This window comes from Strix uralensis, chromosome 1, assembly GCF_047716275.1.
Source record: "Strix uralensis isolate ZFMK-TIS-50842 chromosome 1, bStrUra1, whole genome shotgun sequence".
Lineage (NCBI taxonomy): Eukaryota > Metazoa > Chordata > Aves > Strigiformes > Strigidae > Strix > Strix uralensis.
In genome coordinates this window covers 175181803-175207686 of record NC_133972.1, presented here as the reverse complement: position 1 = coordinate 175207686, position 25884 = coordinate 175181803, and the positions used below count along the sequence as shown (strand labels likewise).

The 25884-nt window shown below is 50.6% G+C and overlaps 1 protein-coding gene across 31 annotated transcripts in view; it reads right to left on the bottom strand.

Annotated features, from left to right (window-relative positions):
• SCRIB (scribble planar cell polarity protein) overlaps positions 1–25884 on the bottom strand; it is a 112047-nt gene that overhangs the window by 36880 nt on the left and 49283 nt on the right. For 22 of the 31 annotated variants that reach the window (XR_012631650.1, XR_012631645.1, XR_012631647.1 and 19 more), the window contains 11 exons: positions 24151–24465; positions 23611–23691; positions 17622–17879; positions 17258–17368; positions 13676–13852; positions 13115–13231; positions 9605–9793; positions 8793–8912; positions 8485–8541; positions 4348–4404; positions 3537–3620 (listed from right to left, as the gene is read on the bottom strand). Coding sequence is in view for 27 of the 31 variants with exons in the window: in XM_074889905.1 (XP_074746006.1) it covers positions 3537–3620; positions 4348–4404; positions 8485–8541; positions 8793–8912; positions 9605–9793; positions 13115–13231; positions 13676–13852; positions 17258–17368; positions 17622–17879; positions 23611–23691; positions 24151–24465 (1566 nt within the window). In the remaining 4 variants the exon portion in view is untranslated. The other 9 variants (XM_074890021.1, XM_074890088.1, XM_074890095.1 and 6 more) reach the window with 7 other exon arrangements.

The following is a 25884-nucleotide window of genomic DNA, read 5'->3' as shown; positions in this document are numbered from 1 at the left end:
CTTTTAATACTATAAAAGAGAGATTGTTACCCCAGCCAAAGCCTTCTTCAGGGAAGCAGAGATAATCAGAGAGCGATGATCAAATCTCCTTCCATCCAACTGCCTGCCGAGGAGCAGAAAGACCTCTTCTGCTTAGAGCACATTCTCCAGCTCCTGTGTCATGGCAGCACTCACAAAAATAGCTCCCAAGGGCTGGGTGGGCTGATGACTACAATGGCAGCTGAGAGGCTCAGGAATTTCTGAGGCCCTCCCCTAACCCCTCAACCCCAACCCAACCTAAAGCAGCGGTTGGCAGAGCCGTGGCTCATATCATATTTCTTCAGACAGTGAAGCCTGTGCGCTACCCTTAGAAATCCTGCTATTGTAGCTACATGACTTTCCAATGTTAAAAAACCCTACCAAAAACCCAAACAAAACATCCCCAAACTCCAACCTTCTTTTCCCAGAGTGCCATAAACTACACTAGCAAGAGCTCTGGTGCACATGAAGTTATGCAAGGCCAGAAGTCCCCTCAGGAGCATTAGTTGTTCACTGGGGATGCTGGAATGAAAACCCCGCTGGCAATCCACCACCGCAAAGTGGGTCTGTCGGTCCTACAGCCCCGCCAGCACCATCGCCGCCCTCCCTTGCCCAGAGGAAGAGCACAAACACCGACCAAGCCGGGTTCCAGGTGAATCCCACCACCGAGGCCTACTCTGCTCCGCACACAGGGAAAAAGGAAACAACACTTTTAGGGCACGGTGGAGATGGGCGCCTCACCCAGACTGTGTGAGGTCTGGTAGCCCACGGGGAGCACAGCCCCAGTTTTGTTCATGGTGCGACTGGAACCGAGCTCCCTCTGCCCCTGGCTTCACTCTCCAGTGCTGCTGCTGCACCAGCGTGTTCCAGCGCGGGACGCCTCGCTCCCTCTGCTCCACACCAGGCTATTTTTATCATACAAGCAACCGTTTCTATTTCGGGTCAGCAAAGATTTTGGCAATGTGGTGTGCCTTTTCCCAGCCTTGCTTCTGTCACTCCCCAGTCTAGCGGACAGGACGATCATGTTTCACCCTGCAGCCTCCGAGGCAAAGACAGAAGAAACCGTTTGCAGTTCCGATCTATCACTTTGCCCCAGATGCTGAAACAAATCTAATTTTAAATCTAATGAACAAGTACAGAGAAAGAATCAATGGCTGGAAACTGAAGAGAAATAGAACCCGACCAGGAGGGTCAGATTGTTCATTAACTAACCACGGTGACACCCTACTGAGAGACGGAAAGTCTTCTCCATTCGTTATAGTCCAGACAGCAAAATGAGACTGTCAATGTTCTGCTGTGGCTGGCTGCAGGCATTCGTGGGTGGGGTTTTCAAGCTGGTGCTATGCACTGGACAGCCCGTAACAGCTCTGCTGCTGCTGTGATGGCAGCACCCAGGGGCTGTAGCACAGGGGGTACTCCGCAGACATCAACTGACAGAGAAGCGGGTGCAGCCGGAGGCGTCACCGGGAGGAGCATTCTCATGCAGCTGTCAACTGGAATTTTCCAGCTGGGGTTTTAAAAGTACACAAATGAAGCAGGCTCACATCTCAGCAAGCAGTCGTTAAATCTTGCTCACAAATGGACCAATACACAGCAATACAGATCAACCCAAGACAGACAACCATCTACCCCCTTCTTTAGGGGCAATTTTTGGGGGATCCTCATGACAAATTCAACCCACAACCTACAGTGGTCATGACAGGTCTGCGCTTCCTCCTGTTCAGCCGTGTGAAGAACAGCAGGGCCTGCAACTCCCTTGCAGGGAGCTATATGGCAACGGAAGATATGCAGACAGTGTTTAGAGGAAGATGTACATGGTGAGAAAGCTGGCCTAGAGACAGGAGGAAAGAGAACCATGCTACGGGAACTGGGCAACAGCGTTACTCATCTGAACTCAGTCCAACTGTCTGGAGACAGAGAAGCTGTTCACTGAGCCAGGTGCCTTCCTGCCTGCTGGACCGATGCATGTCGAGCCCTCCAGGCAGCCACCGAAGAGGCCGGTGCAGCCCCTGAGGGAACGTCCCTGAACCCCAACCTCCCTGTACTCACCGTCTAGGCAGACATTTGTTCAAACAGAGCAGAGAGAGGGCTGGGCAAATGACAGCTGGAAAAAGACAAACGTGGGCACCAATCGGCCCTTCCCCTGCAAGGGGACATTTATAGATGCCGCCCATACAGCCCGGCATTCCAGCGCGTTTGGTCCCACATGCCAGTGCCAAGCATTCCTGGCTGACGCCGACTGCTGAGGCACAAGTTCCCAAACGCTGCTCTGCTCTGCGCAACGCTGGGGCTGCTCAGCAAAGAGGCAGCTGCTGGCGTGGGACTGGCTCTCCCCGTGTTTCCAGCTACTGAGTTACACTAAGAGATGCTAAAAATACATTGAACCTTTTCCTGATATTACTTTTCTGTGTGAACAGCCAGGAGAGAAAACCCAAAAGCTGGGGAGTATGGGGAGGAACAAAATGAGACAAAGCTGGGGACAAAGCAGGGCTCTAATCAGTGTGAAATCAGAAAAGCAAGAGGGCCTGAAGTCAGTGAAAGGACAGATGAATAGGAGAGGAGACTGGTCTGGATGGAATGAGATGGAGACACTACAGGTAAAAGATGATCCTGAAACACCAGGATAAGAATGCAGAATCTGGTGATGACAGCAAAAGGTGGTCCTGCTGCAAGAGGAGGAAAGGAACGGAGGGGAAGACTGAGGGGGTGTGTGAAGGTGCAGGCAGAAGCCCAGTGGAATGGCTATGATGCAGGGGAAGATAAAACATGACCAAAGGAAGCAGAGATGGAGAGATGAGGTGAGATTTTAAACAGCGCAGGAAAGACAGATGACTTGGTAATCTGTGAAGTTTGTGAAATCTGGATTTTCTCTAGGCTGAGCGGCCACTACATAGCAGGGACTGAAATGCAGGTCCCAGGGGCAGGAGCACCCAAGGCCATGTCAGGGCTGAGTCGTGACACGTAGTCACTGCCACTTTGCCTTCTGCAGTCCTAGATGGGTCCTGACTTTCCTTTAATACTTATGGTACCAGCACCCTGCATCCCTCCTCCTTTCTAAACACCATCCCACAATGAATTTCCAACTACGCTTTGCACACAACGTTGTCATCTTCTGTGTCAGGAAAAATCTTGCCCTCCCTCCTCTGCAGCTTTCAGTAGCTGCTTCCTCCCGTGACAAATCCCCTGCGCTCTCCCGCTCACACGTACCCTCCTCTCCCACTGGGCTCTTCTTCCTGCTGCCTTCGAGACGTTTCCTTTTGCGTCTTGGCAACTACAGGAGCCGCTTCCCTTTCCGACATGGAAAGCGACCTGGCTCTCTGCTCTCCCCGTTTTCTTAGCCTAATATTTCTTTTGCAGCTACTTCCCGTTTCAGACAAAGCCTACCACAGTTCTGCTTCCCCGTCTGGCTCTGCAGAGTGCCGTCACCTCTCAGAGCAGGGCGCAAGGAGAGGGCAGGGCACAGAGCGACCACGGCTCCCCCCACGCAGGGACCCACATCTCAACAGCCCCTCACTTACAGTGCGATTGACTCTCTGCAAGCCGCTGCTGGGCAAAGCAGCCAGGGTCCGATAGTCCAGCCGCAAAGGTTCGCTGGTGATATTCTGGAGAGGGGCGAGGGGGGGAGCAAAAAAACACAAACACCAGGAAGAGATCAGGCCAGAAGTCAACTAAATCAACTAGAAAGAGCAATTAAAAGGAAACCACCCCTAGTAATAACCAAGGCCTTATCTCCCAACCGTGCAGAAAGTTCCCATTGTGTGGAAATGAACCTGGAATTGTTCCAAATGCAGCCACGGGGACCCATGACAGGGGCCAGGCTCGAGAAGTGCTGCAGAGAACGTGCTGGTCTGGGCCCCTGGTCACCCACCGGTGCACAGACCCCCACCACTCCTCCGGCCCCCACGTGCACATGGCTGCTCCCTCACAGGGGGAGAGGAGAATGGGACATACATACCTGTTTTCTCCAAATAGCATCCAGAAAGGCTTCCAGTCTGGATTTGGAGACATTTGGGAGTGAAAATCTACAATTTCTCTACAGTATCTTTTCTCAACCTTAGCTCGCTCTCATTGTATAATTTGTTTGATTTCATTTCCCATTTGCATTTGTCTGCCTTTCTAATTCTAGCCATTGTTTTTCACCATTCCTTTCTCAATCACATCACAGATTTCTTCCATTCTGGTACCTTCTCTTATACCCAAAAGTCAAGTGTTTTGTGGAGGGGGAGAACAGAAGTTATGGGAACGAGCACTTCTAGAGATTTCTCCAGCCTTCAAGTCCAGTTTCATCCCTTTTCTGCGGCTGTCCAACCCTCCCACCGTGCTCCTCACCTCTGCCTCCTCCTCAAGCTGCTGCGTGGCTGCCTCCCGCTCCCTACGCATCCACTCCTTCCACGAGACAGGACAGAGTCAGAGCAGCATCCAAGCAGCACAGGCAAAGAGAGAGGGAAAGAGGTCAGCACCGTGCTGGGCAGTAACTCCAGAGGGGGTAGAGGAGCACGGACAGAGCTGGCGCCAGGAGGGGCCGAGCAGAAACCCAGCGCCTACGCTGGGCCCCTGAAAGAGGAGCTGGAATTCTGCACAGCAGGAGGGATGGGAACAGACACCCTGCACAGCGCCGGGGTGTCACCGGGTGAGGGGAAGACAGCAGATGTCTCCAAGATCCTCAGCAGGGTCAATCCTGGGGAAAAGCGAAGGGAGGTAAAGCCCCCCCAAGCAAAAGGGAAAGGAGAAGATTGCTTATTGCTAGAAGAGACATCTTGACAGAGCACAGGCTGGAGAGGCTGGAAGGGAATGAAAAAACAAATCTACAGAGCACAGGCCTAGTTGTCACTAAGGAAAAAGACCTAAAAAAATCACATGCTTGTTAATCGCATGACAGCCACAAGACTATATATAGAGACAGAACTCGTGTAAGCATAAGGCAGGGCTTAAAATCAGCTGGTCAGCTCTCAGTCATTCAGTGTAGCACAGGAGTATCCTACGAGTGACCAGTGAGTAATCTCACAAGCCCCAGCTACGGGCTTGCTTCCAAGCTGCAAGAGGAAGGTAATAAGATGTTACTTGTCTTAAAGAATGATTTTTGTGCACTTTTACTTCTATGACTTTTTGTCCAGCACCTCTGTTGCAGCACGAGGGCTGTGGACAAAAGCAGCAGCATCCTCCTGTTCTGCTGTGCACTGCAACCCTCCTGACTGCTCCTCCCCAACAGCAGCAGCCAGTTGGTCCAGAAGTGCCAAGGCGGGGAGGACGGGAGGGGGAAGGATCTGAGAAATACGGAGGAAGGTAACTGATAAGCACCCAGGCCCTTCTCTTCAAAAGCTTCTGTGCATTACCACCAGCAAATAATCAGCGTCCCACATCACACCCCCCATCTCCAGACAATAATGAGCAACACGAGAAGACACTAATGCTCTGGAGGATCACAAGACCCAAACTGATATTTAGGGATATTTAAGCTGAAGCCTATTCTGAATCTGGTTATGCTTATTTTGGACAAGCGTTATCTGTAAGGTGAGTGCTCACGCTGACATCTCATAAGTGATCCTTCTCTGAGGTCTCCAGCTGAAGAGGGACGAGAGCACCAGCCAGCCCAGATGGAGCTGTGGAACATTCAGAAGTTCATCTCTGACAGCACCTGGGGAAGCTCTGGATTAAGACTAGAAAAATAACTACAGCTACAGAGTCGGGATAGAGAAATGCACCATGAATCAGTCCATGGGGATTTGGAGTTCCTAATATTGCTATTAGAAACTGAATTATCAAAGAACTCAACTTGAGATGTATGCAGTGAGTGGGATCTGAAAACCTCTACAGGACTAACAGTGAGTACAGCAAAGCCAAAATTCTGCCCATTTTTTCAGTTCACAACCTTACTGTAGGCAGACACGTTTCATTTCTACTACTCTTGCGCAAAACTGAACATGAAACGCTGAAGTATTAGAGGAAAGGTCCAAAAATGGTGACGTGAACAGTATTACTGAGGATCTGGCACTGAGGTGGGAACTCCCTGCAGCATTACAATGGCTACCAGACAGTGCCAGCTCCATCGTTGATACAAATTTAATCATCAAAACCAGTATTAGAGACAGAATCCCAGTTTCAAGGTCACACTAAAAGGCAACAGCAGAAAAACATGTCTTTGCTTTTGGGTCTCGGGCCATGGATCCTGAGACGTCAGAGGAGTCTGGAACATCCATTGCAACCTCCTCCCAATAACCTAATGGAAGGGGCACCAGAAAACATGAGAGCTTGTAAAGGCCCAGGCAGTGCTGGAGCAGAGTCTTGTCTCTGCGGAGGCCAGGCTGCAGGCACACTTCTCAGCTCTGCAGAGGCTGGCACAGTCCACGCTGTAGTTATACTACACCACACTACAGTGAGAGAAAAGGCAGCATATATGGGAATACAGACCTTATTAGTCCTTAAGTATGCATCACTGCAGCCTCAGAACATTGCTTTAAAATCTACCAAAAGTAAAATATCCAGGAAACATGAACCACAACTACTGTGTATCATTCAGCCTCCAGGAAGAACAATGGTGTTTGCTATAAGATGCCCACCACTGTTTTGAAATATTGCTGGTGGCTCAATGAATAGTTATTGATAGGTTTTTTTCTTTTAAATTAACCATTTCAATAAAATTTCAAGTACAGGTTTTCCATAAAAAGCTATCACAACACCATCAGCACTTTTTAAATGAGATATGGCCAGGGGCTACCTCACCAATCATAAAGGTTTTTCTGGGTTTTTTTGACAAAGAATCTGGGGTATTTTTAAGTAATCTCAGCATAAATTTTGGGAAAGCCTTTAAGACTGAACTAATGCAACCCGCTCAGACAGAGGTTTTGGGGCCAGACTTGCTCTTGGTTTACCCAGAGGTGTTAGATAATGACTCACAGTGCCTGAAGTCTCCTAGAGAGTATTCAAACCCACATGCTGCCAACATAAAACTGGTAGGAACAGCCTTTGCTGCAACACTAACACTACCAAATCAGCTTCTCTGAAACCTCAACAAACCACTCTCAGTGCCTTCCTGGGCAAAGAACAAGACATTTTATAGGAAAAACCTAAATCTGATTGGAATTGGCTCTGCTCTGAGCTGAACCGAGTGACCTGCAGAGGTCCCTTCCCACCCAAATTATTCAAAGATTCATAGAACAGTTTGTGTTGGAAGGGACCTTTAAAGGTCTAGTGCACCCCCCCTGCAATAAGCAGGGACAACTTCAGCTAGATCAGGTTGAAGATTATTCTGTAAGGTCACTTCACTGGAAGAATTCCCATCTAAGTACAAACACCATCAGAACACCTTGCAGATACTTAGGACAGGACTATTCCTGCAGAGCTGAGACCCATCTAAGCTGTAGGCCAGCAGAGACAAAGCAAAGCTTCCAAAGGGAGTCTGCAACACACTCGACCCCTTCTGCCTCTTTACACCAGTCTTTTGTAAAATCATACCCTGCACAGCCCACTGCAGTCACTGACAGCAGGCAGAGAAGGATTACATAAATACTGAGTGTATATATTGTATATTTAATGATTACACATATCCCATGCCTGAAAAGTCATATGGCCATTTTCTTGTTCATTGCTCTGTCCTCTTACAGTCTGTGCCATTGTCTATTCAAAACCTTGACTGTTTTTTCCAAACCAAGTAAAACCTCAAGTGTTAACTAAATTATAAAATCACCTCCATCCAGAATTGCCAACACAACTAAAGCTGAGTGATTATGATACAGAAAGACCCTAGATAAATATTTGGTATATCTAAATTGGAAACCTGAAGAAACGCCTGCAAAATGTACACAGACTTATCTGCCAGGAGAGCAAATTCCTAACTGACAATACTGAAGAATTCAATTTTCCTTCATCTTCCAAAAGAATCTGACTGAATAAATTACAGTTCTAAGAGGGGTAACTAGAAAACCCAAGTCCTCGAGGGGCTTGACCTCTGCTAATCTGTTTCTCTGAAAGGCTGAAATAGTGGGCAGAAATACAAAATTCTCACAATGAATCAGAAAAAGGATTGTGTGAACTGAGGAGCACAAACTTGTGATTGATTAAGAGCACCACTTCTTCAATTCAGGCCAGCTCCGAGCTGTGTGTTCTCATCTTTGCTCATCAAAGCTCTGTCAGGGCATGGAGCGCTGTACAGAGAGAACTGATGACATGTGGGACTTCCAAGCTAAGAGGTCATTTTTCTCAAAGTTGCAGCTTGGCCAGAAAGTACCAGCAGGTAACAGAGATGAACTCTGTAACTAACAGAAGAGCGCCACCAAGGAGGTAGGCAGGGAGGTACAGCAAAGCCCACCAGCAGCCAGCAAACTGCGCAGTGCTCTGAAGAGAGAAGGCCCAAAGCCCATCACGGCGTTAACAACAGGGCAGAGATAATCTGTGGGATTTTCCTCAGGGCTCACAGGCTTGGCAGAACCGCTGTCAAGAACAGATTCTGCTACATGAAAAATCTCTCACCACTTTCTCCATTTCTTCTCTCTCCCACTGAGTTGCTTCTCTCACCATTTCCATCTCCTAGGAGAGACCAAAGGTAGAGCCACTTCACTCAGTGCACTCTCCCCACTTGGAGCACCTGTAACCTCAAGAAGATTTCAGAGTCCCATCCTAGAGAATTCCTGATGAATGTGCTGGGACCTGCTGATCCCATAAAAAGGAAGTCCACTACCCATTATGTGGTAGATTCCATGCACCAAGGGAGACACTAGTGATTTTCAGAAACTTTTTCCACTCCATAACACTGTCCCAGTTGTAGCCAGAACACCCACCTTCTGTAGGATCTCCAGTTCTTCAGGGCTTAAATCCCGATCAATAGAAGAGATACTTTCCAGGCTGTTCTTGCGCCCAATACCAGCAGCAAAAGGGTTTGCAATAATTCCTGGGGACATCTACAAAGCAAAAAGGCAGTAAAACATGGCAGAAGCCCACAGTGTGCCACACAAACAAATTCCATATCCTGGGCTCACAAATACAGAGTACCAAGATGATCCCAGGCAAATCAGAACTCTTTCACAACCTGAAACCTTATTTCAGCTGTCAATTACTCAAGGGACTTGAGGCCTAAGAAAGATGAGTTTAAATTGAAGCAGGTAGAGAAGGGGGATAAGGTGACCAGGGATTGGGTACATATTCTAGTGGAGAATAAAAAAATCCTACTTGCTAAACCTTGAAAAAGAAAGCTGAGAAGACACAGGATTGCTATGGGTAAGTGTTTCCCTGTGGGGAAAGGCAAACACCAGTAAACAGACCGACAGTTTATCTTAAATATAACACTGGCACAAGAAAAAACAGGCATAAATAGCCTGGACAAAAATAGCTTGAAAACTACATTTCTAACCAGTGCAGTCATATTGTGAGACGGTTCTGTGATCAGCAGAAGAGAGCCTTTAGAGACTACTGCTTTTATGAACTTGCAACCACCTCCAGTTCAGGTAGCAGGAGACCAGACTTTGAAACCTGGGACCTAAAAAAAAATAATCTACAGCAAAAGGCTGGGAAAATCCAGCAATATTGTATGAAGAAGGAGGTGGGATCCTGCAGTGCTGGTCACTAGGAGGGCACCCTGCGCTGCAGCTCTCACCTCAATGGCAGCCGCAGCCTTGGGATCGAAGCCGTCACACACCAGCACCAGCAGCGCGTCGCCCACGCTGCGGAGGATCTGCACAGCCTCCGTGTGCGTCATCCCCAGCAAGCTCTGGTGATTCACCTCCAGGATCCGCAGGCCCACCTTCAGCCGGCCGTCCCGGGCTGCAGCGCCGGAGGAGCTCACCTGCAACAAACGGGGGAATAAGGTGTCACCTGAGGAGGAAAGAGGGCAGAGAGCCTGGGGGCTGTCAGGAAGGAGGGGACAGTGTACGAAGGGAACGGGGAGAAGAGGCTGCGGCTATGTGTCAGGGAAAGCGTCTGGAAGTACTTATATATACTTACAGAGGGGTAGGAAAGGAAAAACGTGTACAGTTTGGTAGAGAAATGGCTGTGGAAGAAATCTCTTATGGGAGATAAAAAGAATCTGTATTGGAAATGTGCTGTCCCAACGAAAGAAACTGCTTTTGTTTTGTCAATGAAGCAGGTGAGAAAAAGCTCTTGCTTCTAGGATTTATCTTCACAGAAAGGGAAGTGTAATTTTTTTCTTGGGAGAGAGGCAGAAAATGCAAGCATAGGGATCATTTGTGTGGATAAATGAGGCATAAAGATTTTTCACTGTCCTTGTGGTAGAGACAGGCGTAACACATGACACGTCTGTCATCTTCCATCCTCTCTTTCAGAGAAAGAACGTGTAACTCCTTTTTCTTTCCTCAGCAAGTCACAAGAACTCATACCTGCCTCATGTACACAAGCTGTCACCGGGGGAGGCAACTACATGCAGTATACTGATAAGGCACATGAAAGCCAGAGCTTGTCGTGAAGAGTGCAAGCATCCACGTGTGTCTGAGGAGAAACAAATACACTGAGGTGCATGCTCTGCCACCGGAACAAGGCAGTAAAGGCAAGGAGGTTTATTCATTTTTCCCCCTTCAGAAGAAGGAAAAGAGACTGCAGGACTTGCTGTGGATACAAAGTGAAAGAAAAGGAAAAAAACCAAAAAATCCAAACACGTGCAAACAGGAGGCTCAGGAGAAATATGCAAAGCTGGGGAAGTGAGGGGAAAAAAAAACCCAAAATTGAACAATGGTGATAGGAGAAGCTACTATCAGGAATCAGACAGAAATACCAAGGACAACTTAAAGCCTTAGGGAGAGGAGCAGAATGCCAAATGGGCATTACTTTCTCTGATGGGACACCAAAAAGCCTGGAGCAAGATGGGACACAGGCACAGTCAGGCTAGATCAGGTGAGGGCCTTGGCACAGCTGGTGCACAGGCAGACCTCCCTGGGAACACCGGAGGCCAACGAGCGCTTCAGTCCGAACGCCCAACTCCAAGCCAAGGAAGCAGCCTGACTAAGCCTTACAAAGAGAATTACGGCCAGTGCTACGCCAAGGCTTCACAGCAGGAACATGGCAGCGTCGGGGGTCTCAAGCAGAGCCTGCGGATCTACGACAAGGGAGTGAGGAGAGCACAGGGGCACACCAAGGTGGTGGGGGCATGCGAGGGCACACACGACTGGCTGTCAAGGTGGGGTGGAGGCAACACCAGAGGAAGGAAGGAAGGGATGGACTACTGCACATCACCTATTGCTGGGAGCAGAGAGGCAAAAAAACCTAAACCAAACCAAAGGCACAGGTGTTTATTGGATGTATGAGAGCTGTTTTGGAGAAAAAACAACAGATAAATGTTTAATAAAGTACCTGTAGAAAGAGGAGAAAAAATGCTTCATGCATTTTTTAAAATAAATTATTTAATTTTTTTTAGGTTTTGGGGGAGGAAAAGCAGCCATGCATGCCTACACATAATTTCTTCAGGGCTGTAAAGGAAAACACTGAAGTGTGTGTGAGTGCATGTGCATGCACAAGGGTGGTCACATGCAGCTGAATGGAAAAAGACCAAGTACTCACAATTTCTTTTCCAGGGAGAGCAAGTGCATAAGTGTGACAGTAGAACACCCAGAAATAATGGGAGGAGGTGAAGTTAATGCAGAAAAATGTCCTTAATGCCAACTGTCATCTGTATTATTGATACGTCCCTGAGGGACACTGAGCTATCCCCACTGAGACAGATCATGAATTTCAAATTGTAGATATAATTTATACTTCTCATGGTATTCAACTGGTAATGCTTCATCAAGAAGGTTTTAAAACTTTTTTAAAAAATGACCATTAAGGGACTCAGTGGAAATGCAAATTAAGAAAAACTAAGGAGAAAGAAGGCTGTAATCAGACATCCAAGGAGGAGGAAGAAGCAGCACTACTTTGTCTCTCAGTTACTGGAAATACACAGACAAAATAAAAGAAGCAGAAAACCATTCCGGTTAGGACAGATAAGAGAGATCAAGCTGAAGTAACAGAGTTGAAGGGAGAGCAGAAAAGTTCAGTGTTTTGGTTCTCCACAGGCTAAAACAACTACTATTTAAAAAAAAAAAAAAGGGGGTGTGTGTTAAACTAACCCTGCAATGGGGCTAAACTGTAAACCTTCCAAACCCCCAAACGCTGTAACGTTGCAGGAGATAAAACCAAACCTAATGATTAAAAATAATTGCCAGTTACAATAACCTTAGGTTTTCTTTTACTACTACTACAAATATTGCAGTTGAATGTGCAACTATTTCCTTGATGGAGTGAATTTACTCTTTTAACTTTAAAACTCAGACAAAGAAGTTACATCCAAGTAATAATGGATGCTGAGTATTCCCCCTTTCTTTGAAAGCAGCCAATTATTAGAAAGGGTTAACTGGCAATTATGGAGTGTCCACCCCCAGCAAGGATCATTAAGACCTCTAGAGCCAGAGCAGAGTTTCTACCCCACCATACCAGCTGAAGAGGGAACCAGTGACACTAATGTGAACATCCAGAGTCCCTCTCTGGTCAGCAGCAAGACCAAAATTACAGCACTTCTCACCATGCTCTCTTGCTAACAAGGAAGAAGAGGCAATACTTTTTGGTAAGGGTCAGGAGGAGCATAAGCTTATACACAGTAACTACTGAAAAGGAAAGGTGTATTACTTCTTGGGGAAAAGTGACACGACAAATAGGTATGCACACAAGCAGTCATTTACAAAGGAAAGAGGACAAAATTACGCATGGTGTGTGGCCCAGGAGGAAAGGTGAGCAATTCCTAATGCTTGAGATGAAAGGAGGAAAGAGCACGCATATCTGAGTGGGCAGTAAGGCCACAAGCACTTGCGGGGAGCAACAGGAATGGAGAGGGAAAGGAAAGATGTATGGGTTCATGTTATAGGAAAAAAAAAGCAAGAAGAAACGCAAGGCAAAATAAAAGCAAACGTAAGAAATGAAAGAAGAAATTTTGTAGCTGTTGCAGAGGAGGAAAACAGAAAGGAAACAGATATGCCTCGTTCCATGGATGGAGAATACTCCAAGGAGAACTGATGTGCCCTGTGGGAAGCGGAGAGAGCGTATGGAGCCACTTCCACAGGGATCCCCCTCCTCCCCTGCAGTCCTGGCATGCAACCGCACCGCAGCGTCAGTGGGCTGGTACCTTCGAGATGAAGATGCCTTCGTCGGTGGGATCAAACGGATTGCCAGCATGACCTTTCGCTCCACCCCGGATGCTGATGCCCAGCTTTTCTCCTGGCGCCTTTTCAATGCATATTTCCTGTAAACACAGAAAAGGTCTCCTTGCTTCTGGGCCACATTCAGACTGGAATTGGTGAGGAAACACTCCTAGTAGCTGCCACATTGTAAACACCCCAACAAGGACCTGAATTAGACCCCTTCACTCATTTGGCACAGTTTATTCCTTTTCATGAGGCTCTGCCCTTTTCTGTATTTCTGTCTCCTGTTCAGACCTGGTCTCCACGAAATCTGACCATTCTCTGACCACAGTATCACCATGCGCACGGCAAGAGACCCTCCCCAGTCCTCAGCTGGGTACGTGCTTACTACAAGAGACAGGATTCTGCCCAAAGAGGAGGAAACTTCAACCGGAATCTGTTGTATCCCAGTCCCAGACTTCCAGCTAGGTAAGAAACTGCCTTCAAAAGTGATCCTTCTGTAAAGAGAGGTGTGATTCCCCCCCACTCCCTTACTCAGGACCTACCTGCATACCCGGTGGCGGCGGATCTCTCCTCACCAGCATGGTCAGCTCCTGGCTGTTGGAGAGCAGCGCGTTCACCGCTTCCTGGTGGGTAGCGTGGCGCAGGTCAATGCTATTGACCTCCAGGATCCTGTCCCCCACACGGAGACCACTGCGAGATGCCAGTCCACGGGGAATGACCTACAAAGAATCATTAATACTACAACTAGAGAAGGAAATTCCATCTTTCCTTGGAGAGACACTGGTTGTGCCCCATGGCTATCCTGCAGCATCCTCTGAGGCCTGTTTTGACTTCTCTCTCAGCAACCAAAGTTCCCCAGGAGGTAACATGTCTGTGAACACCGGCAAAGAACGAAGTAAGATTTGCTTTAAAGTGTCATTTGACATGTTCTTATATTATCATTTTCATCTGAGCCAATTCTGTGTCAGCTGTCCCATTATTTTGCCTGTGGCTGTAACCAGAAGACAAGGCAACATTCTCACAAGGACTCTGAAGGAACTCAAACGTTACACTGCAGGGCTGTTGTAGGAAGCGCATCATCTACCGTTATGAACGGCCACTGAGCCAGGACTGACAGTGCCAGTACAACTCCAGTCCTCCACAAGTGCTCTAGAGAGGATCTTGAGAGCTACAGTTACTAACCAAGAAACCCAACTTCTACTCCTGGTCAAACAATAGAGTCAACAAAGAGTAAGATCTGTGAGCATGCGGATAGCAGGGCTTGCTGGGAAAGAGTGAGTTTGACTTTGTAAATGCAAATCCTGCCCCATTGACCTGCTGAAGCACTGTCAGAAAAACAAAGAACACAAGAAGGAAGGAATCTGATAGACATAACTTCTGGATTTCCAAATGGTCCTTCACAAGGTCTGAGCCCAAAGGCTTTAGAGAAGCTGTGCCCACTGGATGGGAGCAAGGGCCACCGTAATGGACTGAAAGCTGGTTAAAGGAAAGGAGACAAAGGGCAGGGCTGGACAGCTGCTGCTCAGGACACAAAAGATTCACTGGTGGGGTGCCTGAGGGACTGGTGTGTGCCTGCTGTTATTCAGCATGTCCATCTGTGACCTGAAAAAGGAGTGAACAGTGAAATCTCCAGGTCTGCCTGCAATATTGTGCTGTTTTGAGCAGACAAATACCACCCTGGTGGTGGGGAACTTCAAAAGAGGCCAAGAAAACCGGACAAAAAGACATGGTGTGAGCTTCAGCACAGACAATGAGTCTATGGAAAAACACCCTGAACTGTGCACATGCAACAGTGAACTCAGTAACTCGTGAAAGCTCCTAGAGACTGTGGCATGTTCTCTGAAATCATGGGCTCCACACGCAGGAAGAGACAAAAAAAACCCCAACAAAACTTCGGGCATCATCAGAAAGGGCACGGAGACCAAGACAGACAGAATCACCCACATCTCCAGCACCGTTCAGTTCTCTGCTCCCGAAATGGCAGAGCAGCAGGGGACCCAGACGCCGTGCAAGGACGATGGTGATACGCCACGGGGGGGGTGGCCGGCACTGGCCGTGCCACCCGGGCGCCTCAGAGGAGGGACCCAGCTCCCAGCGTCCTGGGCTACAGCCAGCACCTGGGACCTCTCCTGAGGCCCCTGGTGTGCTCTGATCGAGGTGCTGAGCTGGGGGGTGAAGAAGCTACAGGATGAGATGAGCTACTGCACAGCATCAGTGAAAGGGAGCAGGAGAGCAACAGGGTCTTTGCAGAAACCCTGCCGCCAGGAGTTCAAAGCCCGTGTTGTACAGAAGGGTCAGGAGGGGCTGGGCTTCAACGAACAGCAGGGGCTCCCCAGCTGGGAAAGGCTGGGAGCTCGAGGTGGCTGGCCACAGAGAGCAGAGTCCTCCTCTACTGACATGCCTCTGACACAGCTACGGTGACCTGCAGGAGATGAGGAGAAACACACTGTGCAGAAGGAGCCATGCCAGAGTGAACCAGGCGTCAGCACCAAGTGAAACCTCCTGGAAACCACCTCTGCAGGGGACAGAGGCGCACACCTGCCACGCAGACCTGCTGTTCCAGGAGGGCTGCTGCTAGCCAGGGACTCGGATCCAGAACACGTGGAAGACAGTGAAGGCAGCACTGTGCCCTCGCAACCATGGTGGGTGTGAGCAGTGAGCTGAGGGAAGCGACCACTCCCCACTGATCAGGGCTTGGACGCGGCGTCTGGTGCACAAGGCAGATGCTGATAAACCGCAACGAGCGCAGCAGAGGGCCAAGACCAGCAGGGGTGTAGAGAATGCACTGTACAAAGAGAGGCGGGCAGACTCGGGGCTTTTCATTCTTGGGAACAGAAAGTCAAAGGAGATGTTGCTGCTGTCTTCAAGTACCCAACACAATGGTACAGAGAAAACAGAGACCAGGCTCTTCTCAAAGGTGCACAGAGGTACAGGGACAGAGGCAAGGGATCCAAGTGGGAACAAGGGAAATTCTGCCTAGATATGGGGAAGAAAATGTCCACCATAATAGTAGTTAAACATTGGAAGAGGAGCCCAGAGAGGCTGTGAGATCTCCATCTTCGGTGACACTCAGAACTTGACTAGACAAAGCCCACAGCAAGCTGATCTAGGCTGGCCCTGCACTTCCAGGGAGACTCAAGCACCGCTGCGGGTCCCTTCTAACCCGAACGATCCTGTGATGCCACACACTGAGAATGACACAGTGGGGTCAGAGAAGGTCCAGAGAAAGGCAACTAAAATAACGAGGGGATGGAGCAGCACCTTGCAAGGAGAAAGGAAGGCCATGACTCCCGAGTTTGGGGAGAAGCCGCAGAAGGAGAATGAATTGAGGTTTACAACACTGAAGGTGGTGAAGAAGCCGAATACAGGACTTCTGGTCACCAATCTGGCACTATGAGAGCAGAGGAGCACTCGGTGTGACCGGTGGGACACGGGTTCAGAGCAGATCAAAGAATGCTGCTTCAGGGGACAGGTAACGACGTGCTGGGACTTGCAGCCACGGGTGTTAGAGGAGACAGATTCAGTGAGTCCAAGGGACAAGAGACATATGGATGCGAAGGGGGCTGGGCAGGGATGTCCCCTCTAACATCCCTAATTCAACGAGTGTGGATGCGCAGGACTGCGAGGGGAATGAGCTGCAGCCAGCGGCTGGCTGGTGTCTCTGAAGAGCATCAGGTGGTGCCCCCACTGGAAAGAGAACGTCAGGTCGAAGGACGCTGGCCTGAATGCAGAGAGCACTTCTGTTCTTCCTTCCAGTTACACAGCCATCCCACTAACACTTTCTGAGTGGTGACTGGTTTTCTGAAATGCCTGCATCTTTCCAGGATTCATTAAAAGCTAACATAAGCTCAGCAATTTCAAAAGCTGACTCTCCCCAAAGAGTTCAGCATCAATTATTCAGGTTTGCAGGCTTTTACATGCCACTTAGATTTCTACAACAGCAGCAGTATCTCTACTGTAAGCTAACTCTTTACATATGCACGCATCCCTCCCCATCCCTTTGGTGGTTTTTTTTTTTAAATCTATACTGTACTTCTCAGGCTCTTGCGCCAAAACCCTTCATCTTGACCCCACTAATGAAACAGCAGGATGCCTACAGCTCGGCTGCTCCCACAGGACTCTACCTTTGAAATGAAGACCCCTGGTTCATGAATCCCAAATGGGTGGCTCGAATGGTCACTGCCTCCTACGATGCTGAGCCCCAGAGGACCACCTGCTTTCACAAGGTGAATCTCCTTGAGGGAACAAGAAGCAGAGTCAAAGGCAATAAGGGGTATCACAAACACTGAGAGACATGGAGTCAGGGATGCTCTGCGTGAGCGAGCACAAGGTGAGCACCCACAGGACAGGGGGTTCCCCGTAACTTCCCAACGCCCTGGGGTCCTCCCAACTTCCCAACACAGTGGGCCGGCGCCCACCAGACTACTAATTTTTCAAGTGAAAGATACCCAAGATTACAGGATGCCATAGTCCAACGGACAGACTCACCTCTATGGGGTACTGATCCTCCAGGCCTTTAGAGAGGTGGTTCCTCTGCAGCGCCGGCATCTCCTCAGGCGGGCTCTGGCTGTGGCTGGGGGGCGGCGGTGGGGAGTGCATGCGCAGGCGTGGGGCGCCCGGCGCGTCTCCCTCGCCGAGCTGCTCTGCACCCGCTCTCTCTACCAGCAGCACGATGGTGGGGGAGGATGCGGTAAGCAGCGCTACTGCCTGATCATGCCTGGCTTCTGTCATGTCTACCCCATTGATCTAGAACGACCCGCAAACAGCATCAGACCATCGCCCAGCACCTCGCCAAGCGCCCTGAGGGACCCCGTTCTGCTGCAACGCTGCCCCTTCTCAAAAGCCTCTTCCCCAGAGCACTCTAACTCACCCCACTCACTCCTATCTGGCAAAGGGACAGAGGCACCTGCTCATCCCCCCTGACCACAATCCTCTTCCTAGACAGCGTGCCAGCCCCTCTCCCACCTTCCCGCTGCACCTCCAAGCCCTAACAGCACCAGGGATGCTCCAGGGGCCCGTGAAGACCACGGATGATGCTCCAGCTCCCGAGGCACCTCAAACCCAGCTACTGCCCGGGCTACGCTGTGGCTGGATCATTACCAGGAGAGTCCCTTCACTCCTCCCTGGCTCCAGGAGAGTCCCTGTCACTCCTCCCTGGCTTTGCATTCCAGCTTTCCTGCTGGGTCACGACAAAAGCAGCCCAAGAGGTTGCATTGAAGGCATGGGTCCAAAGATCTCAATATGGGAGGAAGACAAAACAGTGACTCCCAGAAGTGATGCCACAGCACACTAACGTGACACAGCATCAGCTGCCTCTGCACGAGGCCATTCGCCCGTATCAGTTGCTCTCAAAGCCCAGACACAGGCTCTGAAGAGCATGATCTGAAGTGGGACAGGACCGGCCACTGGCCGCTGGGCTGCTGTCTGCCCACGCTGGGCAAGGCCATGGCCGTGTGGGGAGATGTCAGTTTTAAGTCATAAAAAGTGCACCCTAGGGATAAAACGACTTGGAAGCACCGAGAAGGATACTCTGCTCGTCCACAGCCACTGAGTGGCTGACACGAAGTGAAAACTAGAATTCTTTTGGACAAAAAACCATTATCTGATATGCTATGCCAAATAATTTCAATCGTCTTGTGGTACCAGTGAAAGATGCAACGCTTCAGACCAAGAGGTACTTCCAGTACACACAGAGAAGCAGCAATGTCAGTCATACAAAGCACTGAAGAGAACTCATCTGAAAAAGGGTGTGCTATTCTCATCCTTCACACACACAAAAATCATCTAAGCTAAGTTAACAGGATGTGCAGACAAAAGCTGCTGCAACAGGCAGGGGAGCGGAGAGCTTTTCCTACAAAATTAAGATTTGGAACAGCTTGCCTAGAAACTCAAAGGACCAGAAAGGATGCGACTGTCTCCATAAACGTATGAGGGGCAGAACATTGAGGAGAGCCAAGCTACAAAAACACTGCCAAAAGGACGAAGCTTCCCATTAAAAAGTTGAAGGTGAAAATTAAAAATGTTTCTAGGTCCTGGAAAAGCTTTCCAAAATGAACCATGAGGACACAAAAATAACAGCTGTCAAGGTGGAGTTTGATCAGCTCACGGAATAATCACGTGACTTTGTAACAGCCACAGCGACTGGATTTTGTAGCCCGATTCCTCACCGTTTCCCCCGCTCCCTCCCAGCCAGCCGTTTCCGGACAGGCTGACGGCAGACCCGCTGACACGGCTGCGTCCAGAACCGCCACAAACGCCCCTCACCCGACCTGCCCCACCCCACCCGGGGTCCGGTGTGCTGCTCCCCACACAAGAGGAGTCCCCCAGCCCCACGGCACCTCCTCTCCCCAGAGGGACACGCCGGCACCAGCCGCAGAGGATGCAGAGATGTGCCAGCCTGCACCCGCACACGGGAAGGGGAAGGGCGTGAGGGCACCCGGGTGATGCTGAGACCAGGCAACAAGCAGGAAAGATAATAAATTAAACACAGAGGCACAAACCTCGGCGAAATGCACGTACGGAGCCAAGACAACGGCGGATGGATTGGTGAAGGAATGGCTCAAATGGGAACCGTAAAGCACGACCAAAAACTTGGTCATCGATACACAGAGGAAACGGAGGTGGTCAGGGGTTATCGGAACAGCTCTCGTGGGAAGGAGCAAACTCGCTACAGGAAGTTTAAGGGGGATTGTGGGAATGTGCAAAACTTATTATGGGATGTGTAGCAGAAGGATCACAGGTGGGAAAGAGGAGTGGCCAAGGAGAGGGGAGGAACAAGCATGGGAAAATGGAGCGGGTGGCGAATAAAAGAGGCTGATTGCACGCAAAGAGGCTGCTGGTCACTCGGTTTGTCTGGCCAAGCCCTGTGCCCGATCACCACAGTCTGCTCTACCTCCTTATCAAACTGTCTGTATTTACTGTGTGAGTTTGCTCTATTCTGGGTACATGTGCACGATCTACTAGTAACATTCAGGTTGGACTAGGCAGCAAGTAGGAATTCAAAATGTGGGAAGACCCAACAGCTGGCCCAGAAACTGGATAAAAGACTCGGGGTCTGACCAAAGAGCCTTGAAGAACTTGACACTTGGGCCAGAAACTGAAGAGACCTGTGAACATGAATATTTATGTGAGCTGAGTGAGGGAGCACATGTGCATGTTCCACTAGCAGACCTTAAACCTGATTAGCCAGAGGGTCGGAACAGGGTTAAGTTGTCTGTGTTGTTCGTGCCCTGTGAGGACTCTTTGTGTTCATGTGTGTGCCTTTAGGTACTGCCCCGCTTCTTGTCTGTGTAAATCTGTGGCCAGACATGTCTGCAGTGTTTCATCTTCCGAATCTGCACTCAGCCTTCCTGACGGCTGGGCCTGGGAACGGGGAAAAGCGTCAGGCTTGTGTCCAGTGGACCGGGATGAGAGGATTCCCTTGGGTCCTCCTGTCTGCCAGATACACCAATTTTTAACACAGATGACACACAGCAGAGACCTGGCCCTTAGGTTCTTATCACCAGATCACGGCCCAGCATACTGTGCTGGAGCCGCACACACTCCTGACTTCACACATTCCCCTCTGTTATTTTTCTGCCATTGCCAAGAAGATGAGAATGGTCAGACTTGGCCAGACCAGAAGTACAGTGGTACTTCCCTGGATTAGAGAGCACAGATGCGGGAGCTCCCCGAGTCAGAGCTCTGTCATATCTGACAGCCCTTGATGGCCTTTTACTCGTTAAGGTCTCCATTACCCGGCAACCATGATGCCTCCCCAGCTTTGGACAGCTCGTTCTCAGTGGCCTTTTTTGCGATGTCTCTGCTTAGGAAGACAAGGGCAACCAGTGCAGTCCAACAAAGTGCCCAGGGGAGGGGAAGGGGAAGAAGTCTCATCTGTCCTTTCCCAGCTCCACACATGTTGCTGTGTGCTGGGGAGTTACATTATTCTGAAAAATTTCTTAGTGATCAGAGCGCTCTCACTGGGACCCCCATGTGTCACTATTACTGTCCTAATCTCCCCCAGAATCAGTTTTCTTCAGTCTACTCCCAGTCCTATCCCAAAAAATTAGCTGTCCTTAGCCACTGCTCCCAGTCCTGCACCCTCCCTGCCAGATTCCCATCCCACAATTCAAACCCTCCAACGTTCTCCCCCTGCAGCTCCCTGCCCCATGTCTTCCACTACCAGAATGACTCTCAAGATTCCTGTAATGACTCTCAGGACACACCAGAATATGGGGTAAGCTGAAGAGTTAGTAGTCAGTCACTGGTGAGCTTTGTGGGGTGTTAACTAGGCTGGGCTCTTCAACCCATGTACTCAAAGCTCCCTTAAGAAAGTAAAAGGAGCTATCCCAGTCCTTCCCCTGCAGAGAAGTCCAGGACAATTTAGAGCACAGGGGAAGAGTATGAAGCTGTGCTGTATTTCTTTTCCTAAGGAAACAAAAATTCTTTGTCAAACAGAACTGAGGCATGACTAGGAGACTGTGGCTTTGGAAATGGGCCTCTGCCTGCTGGGCCCATGGAAGTGTCTGTGTCCTAACGAGGGCCCTCCTGCTTCCCCCCTGCAGGTACACGCGCAGCCTGCACTGCACATCCCAGGAATCACCACAGCCTCAAAAGCTTCCCAGTAAAAATGGGCCACCACTGCTTCAGAACAGTTATGGTAAGCAGCGACTTTATGGGATGCTACGCGGGCACTGCTCTGAGATGAACAGCCTCTCGACACCCAGCACCCCTGGGCCAGGGCAGCCCCACAGCTCTAACCCAGCACCAGGTTTCGCCAGATGGAGCAGAACTCACACAGCTGCTTATGGGTCTCTACAGCAAGCGGACATTCTCAAGGACAAACATCCCCGAGAAGGCATGAGAGGCCTCGGGACATTACCACTACCACTGCGTGGCTGTCACAGTCAGCAGTGAACCCCCGAGCAGGAAAGGCAGAAAGCTGGTGCTGCCAGGAGCCAGGGCTGCTGGAGAGTGACAGCCAGACACTTGCTGAAGGGCACGGAAGTTACGTGAACAGTCCAGACTAGGTAGGTGTTCTCCTGGAAGATAACAATTTGTTCCTGCTTTCATCATAACTGAGCACAAGATCTGAGCTGCAGCTGATGCTCAACACCAAACCTTTTATTAAAGACTACACACTCTTCAGCACAGGTAACGCCCCGAGAGCAGAGGACCGTGCTCTCAAGCACGCACATACCTCTGCCTGTGCAATAACACTGCACTCGCCATTGCAGCGGGGTTGTCAGAGGACTAATGACACATTAAAATCTAACAAGACCCTGAGCTCTGTAAGCCCTGAGCCCATACATTGCACTCTGAAGACACTGCAGGCTATTACTAGGGAATTAGATCTGCTTTTCCTATGAAGCTGCCCACAGATATAAATAGAGCTGCTAATGGAGGGTGGAGACAGGTTTGACTTTCGACACTATTCTGAGATTTTATGTCTCCCTCTTGCCACAGGTAGGGCAAATCAACACCACGTAATAAGCTGTGTGCCTGCAGTTACACCTCAGTCATGCCTCTGTACCAGCAGAGCACCAGAAGATGAGCAAAACCACAATAAGGTAGGCTCTCTGGCAACAATCAGGGTCAGGGCTTGATTCAGGGAGGAGTGGGGAGCACTAGCAAGGGGGGAGAGATGTTGTACCAGCTCACATCTCCTGCCAAGATACGTACATCAGACCTGGGCCAGAGCTCCACTAAAATTTTGTGCCAGAGCAAATACAACACAGCCCCTAGCTTAGGGATAGAGCAGACAGAAGCCAGCACTGACAAGGCTGTATCAGTGTTTACTCACACCAGCTCTGTGGTAACACGTGCTCTTACCACAACAGCTGGATCAGAAACCCACCACCAGCACCAGGATGCAGGAGCTTTGGCTTGGAGCAGCATGCGAGCTCAGGAGGAGGGTCAGGAGGCTCAGCAGACTCCCCGCAGGAGCGGGAGCAAGTGACGCGTGAGGCAGAGAGACTTGAGGTTAGAGGCAGCAGTAAGACCAACACCACCGGCACAAACGGGAGGAGAAATCGGGGCCGCAGTTCCAACTGAAAGCAGGGGGGAAGCCCTGGGGTACGCCCTGCCCAGCTCCACACCACCCCCAGGCAGCCTCCCAATGCCTGCCCTCCGCCCTCGGCAGGGAGCCCTGGGCTGTGCCCCAAAGGGCTTTGCTGTAGCAGAGCCCTCCGAGGCTGTCCTGCCAGGCTCTGCGGGGCCACCAGCGCCGTGCTGCCGTGTCACCCCTCTCCAGCATGGCCCGGACTGCACAGGCCGTCCCCTGGGGCAGTGCTCAGACACAGCGCTTGGAAAGGGGAGGCATTAACGACACCCACCACCAGCCACGGGCAGGGGTAGAACCACCAAGATTAAATGCTCTCCCAGGAGGCTCAGGAGCTGAAAAAAGGACCCCCAAAATCCAGCTTCAACGACAGAAAAACAGCCGCTGTATGAGGAAGAGTCGAGTCAGGCCCCGTCCCTGCACATCCACACTCACCGAGATGACCCGATCTCCTACGTGCAGGATCCCGTCCCGATGGGCAGCACCACCCTCTGCAATCCGTGAGATAAAGATCCCCTGAAACACAGTCAGAAGGGTCAGAGCAGCCTGTGCCTCCCCTCGACAGGGCTTGGCTTCCCAGAATCGTTCCTGGACACCAGCCCTTTCCCCTCCGCAGACCCCTCCCCTGCCCTAGCACTTCCCCTTTGCTCCTCACACTACACAAACCCTCCTCTGCTTCTAGAGCCACCTGCAAAACCCCCAGCTGCAGCAAAGCCTTCGTGTGGCCAAGAGCCCAGAACATGTGTCAAGAGGACAGCAGCAAGATTAAATGTCACTGGCAGGGACTGTGAGCCCCAGCCCCCCCTCCTCCTGAACGGCTCTCCTTCCCTGACTTAAGGGTAGATTCTGGCTCCAGGGGCCAGGACCAGCCACGCTCCTGCGTGCCCACGGGTGAGGAAGACCCCGCGCTGCTCCCCGAAGGAGCGCTGAGACTCGGGGATCAAGCCCCCTCCTTGCCAGGGGATTGCTACTGACCGTGTCACCAGCCCGGTACGGCGTGGAGCCTTTGCCGCCAGCGATGCTGAAGCCCAGGCCCTTCTCATTGCGCATGAGGCAGGTGGAGAACCTCTCGGTGGGAGGTGCCCCCTCGGGCCGCTCGGGGAAGCGTAGGCCGCCTCGCCTCTCTCGAGGGCTGTAGTCATCCTCAGGGCGCAGCGGTGTCACTGTGATGGCGTTCTCGGGCTCCACCATCCGCTCCCGCAGCACGGTCATGGAGACGGAGCTTCCCGACCCACGCAGAGCTTCCACTGCCACGTGGTGCTCGGCGCAGTGCAGGGACACCCCATTCACCTGGGGACAGACAGAGCCAGGCACAATCCTCACCCCCCTGCAGCTCCTCCGACAGCTGCGCAGAGCGCTCCAGCCCCAGCGCTGCCGCCCCAGGGACGCGCGGCTCGTCCCCAGCTCAACGCCCCGTTCCCAGAGCTGCCCAGACCTCGCCTGCTGCCCGCAAGGCAGCTTCTCCCCTGCGCTGGGGGCTCCCGCAGCACGTGCTGCCTGTCCAGCCCCTGCCCGGCACAGTGGGGCCCTTTCAGAGGAACTCTCCCCGCAGGGAGCTCCAACTTCCCCACCCCCTGTACCATCCCTGCAGGCGACAGGTTCACCCAGAACTACCTCCCCTAACGAGTCTCAGGACAGCTCCTTGTTCACCTTCGGGAAGGACATCTACCTCCTCACGCCCCGAAACACCCATTCCCCTCCCCTCCATGCAGAACTAGTAAAGGACTTGCAGGGAGGACATCAGGTTCTGCAGCTCTCGGGGAGGCAATTCCCTCCGCTCCTGCTTCCCTGGTTCCAGAAAAAAGGTCCCACCACATCAGAAGGCTGAGGAAATGCAAAGTGGGGGCCCGTGAAGCTGAAGAAACTTCTTTTCATAGCTGCTACCTCATTTCATATTAACATACACTTACAGGAAAGATTATCTGGCGCTCGGCCTGAAAACTAGATGTTCAAATCTATTTCTTCCACTCCATGGCATTCAGGTTTTCTTCCCATCACGGCCTTCGTTACTGAGCAACACCCCACGTCCCTACTCTCGGGGGAGAGGGGTATTCCTCACAATCCAGAGCCAGTGAGAACGGAACCCTCCCATGTGCCTCAGACACGTCTTACTAGTGGATGTGACAGTCTTTTAGAAGGAATATGACAAATCTCTGAGGGATGTTGGGAAGGTACATCCACTTTTGCAGGAGGCACAGATGAATGGGCATCATGGGACATGAATCAGAAGAAAAAAAAACCCCAATCTTTTCCTAAAGCTGTAACTGAAGAGGGATCTACTTTACACTGAATAGGAGGGTGCCATGAATTTAACTGTTGGGAAAAGGAATAATTATTCCTCTCACAAAATCTTCAAGATCTGACTCCTTTTTGGAAGTCATTCTGCAGCAAAATGCAGCGTGATGCAGGCAGCACAAGGGTGCTCGGTGACACTTAAGGCCCTAGAACATGTAAGAGACCGGGGCAGCTCAAGTGCATGTTCCTTTTTGGACTTAAACTTCATGGAACTATCAAGATAATTCTGTGATAACTGCAGAAATGAACAAGATAACTTCTGAAACTCCAGAATCAAGTTTTTCTCAGGAAGCAATATAAAAATTTCTAATTACAGAACCATACAGCACTTTATCTGACTCCTACCATGGTCAGTGCCAAGCAAGTGGTGAGAAAGACTGGGACATCTCCTCGGGCCTCCACTGCGAATGTGTA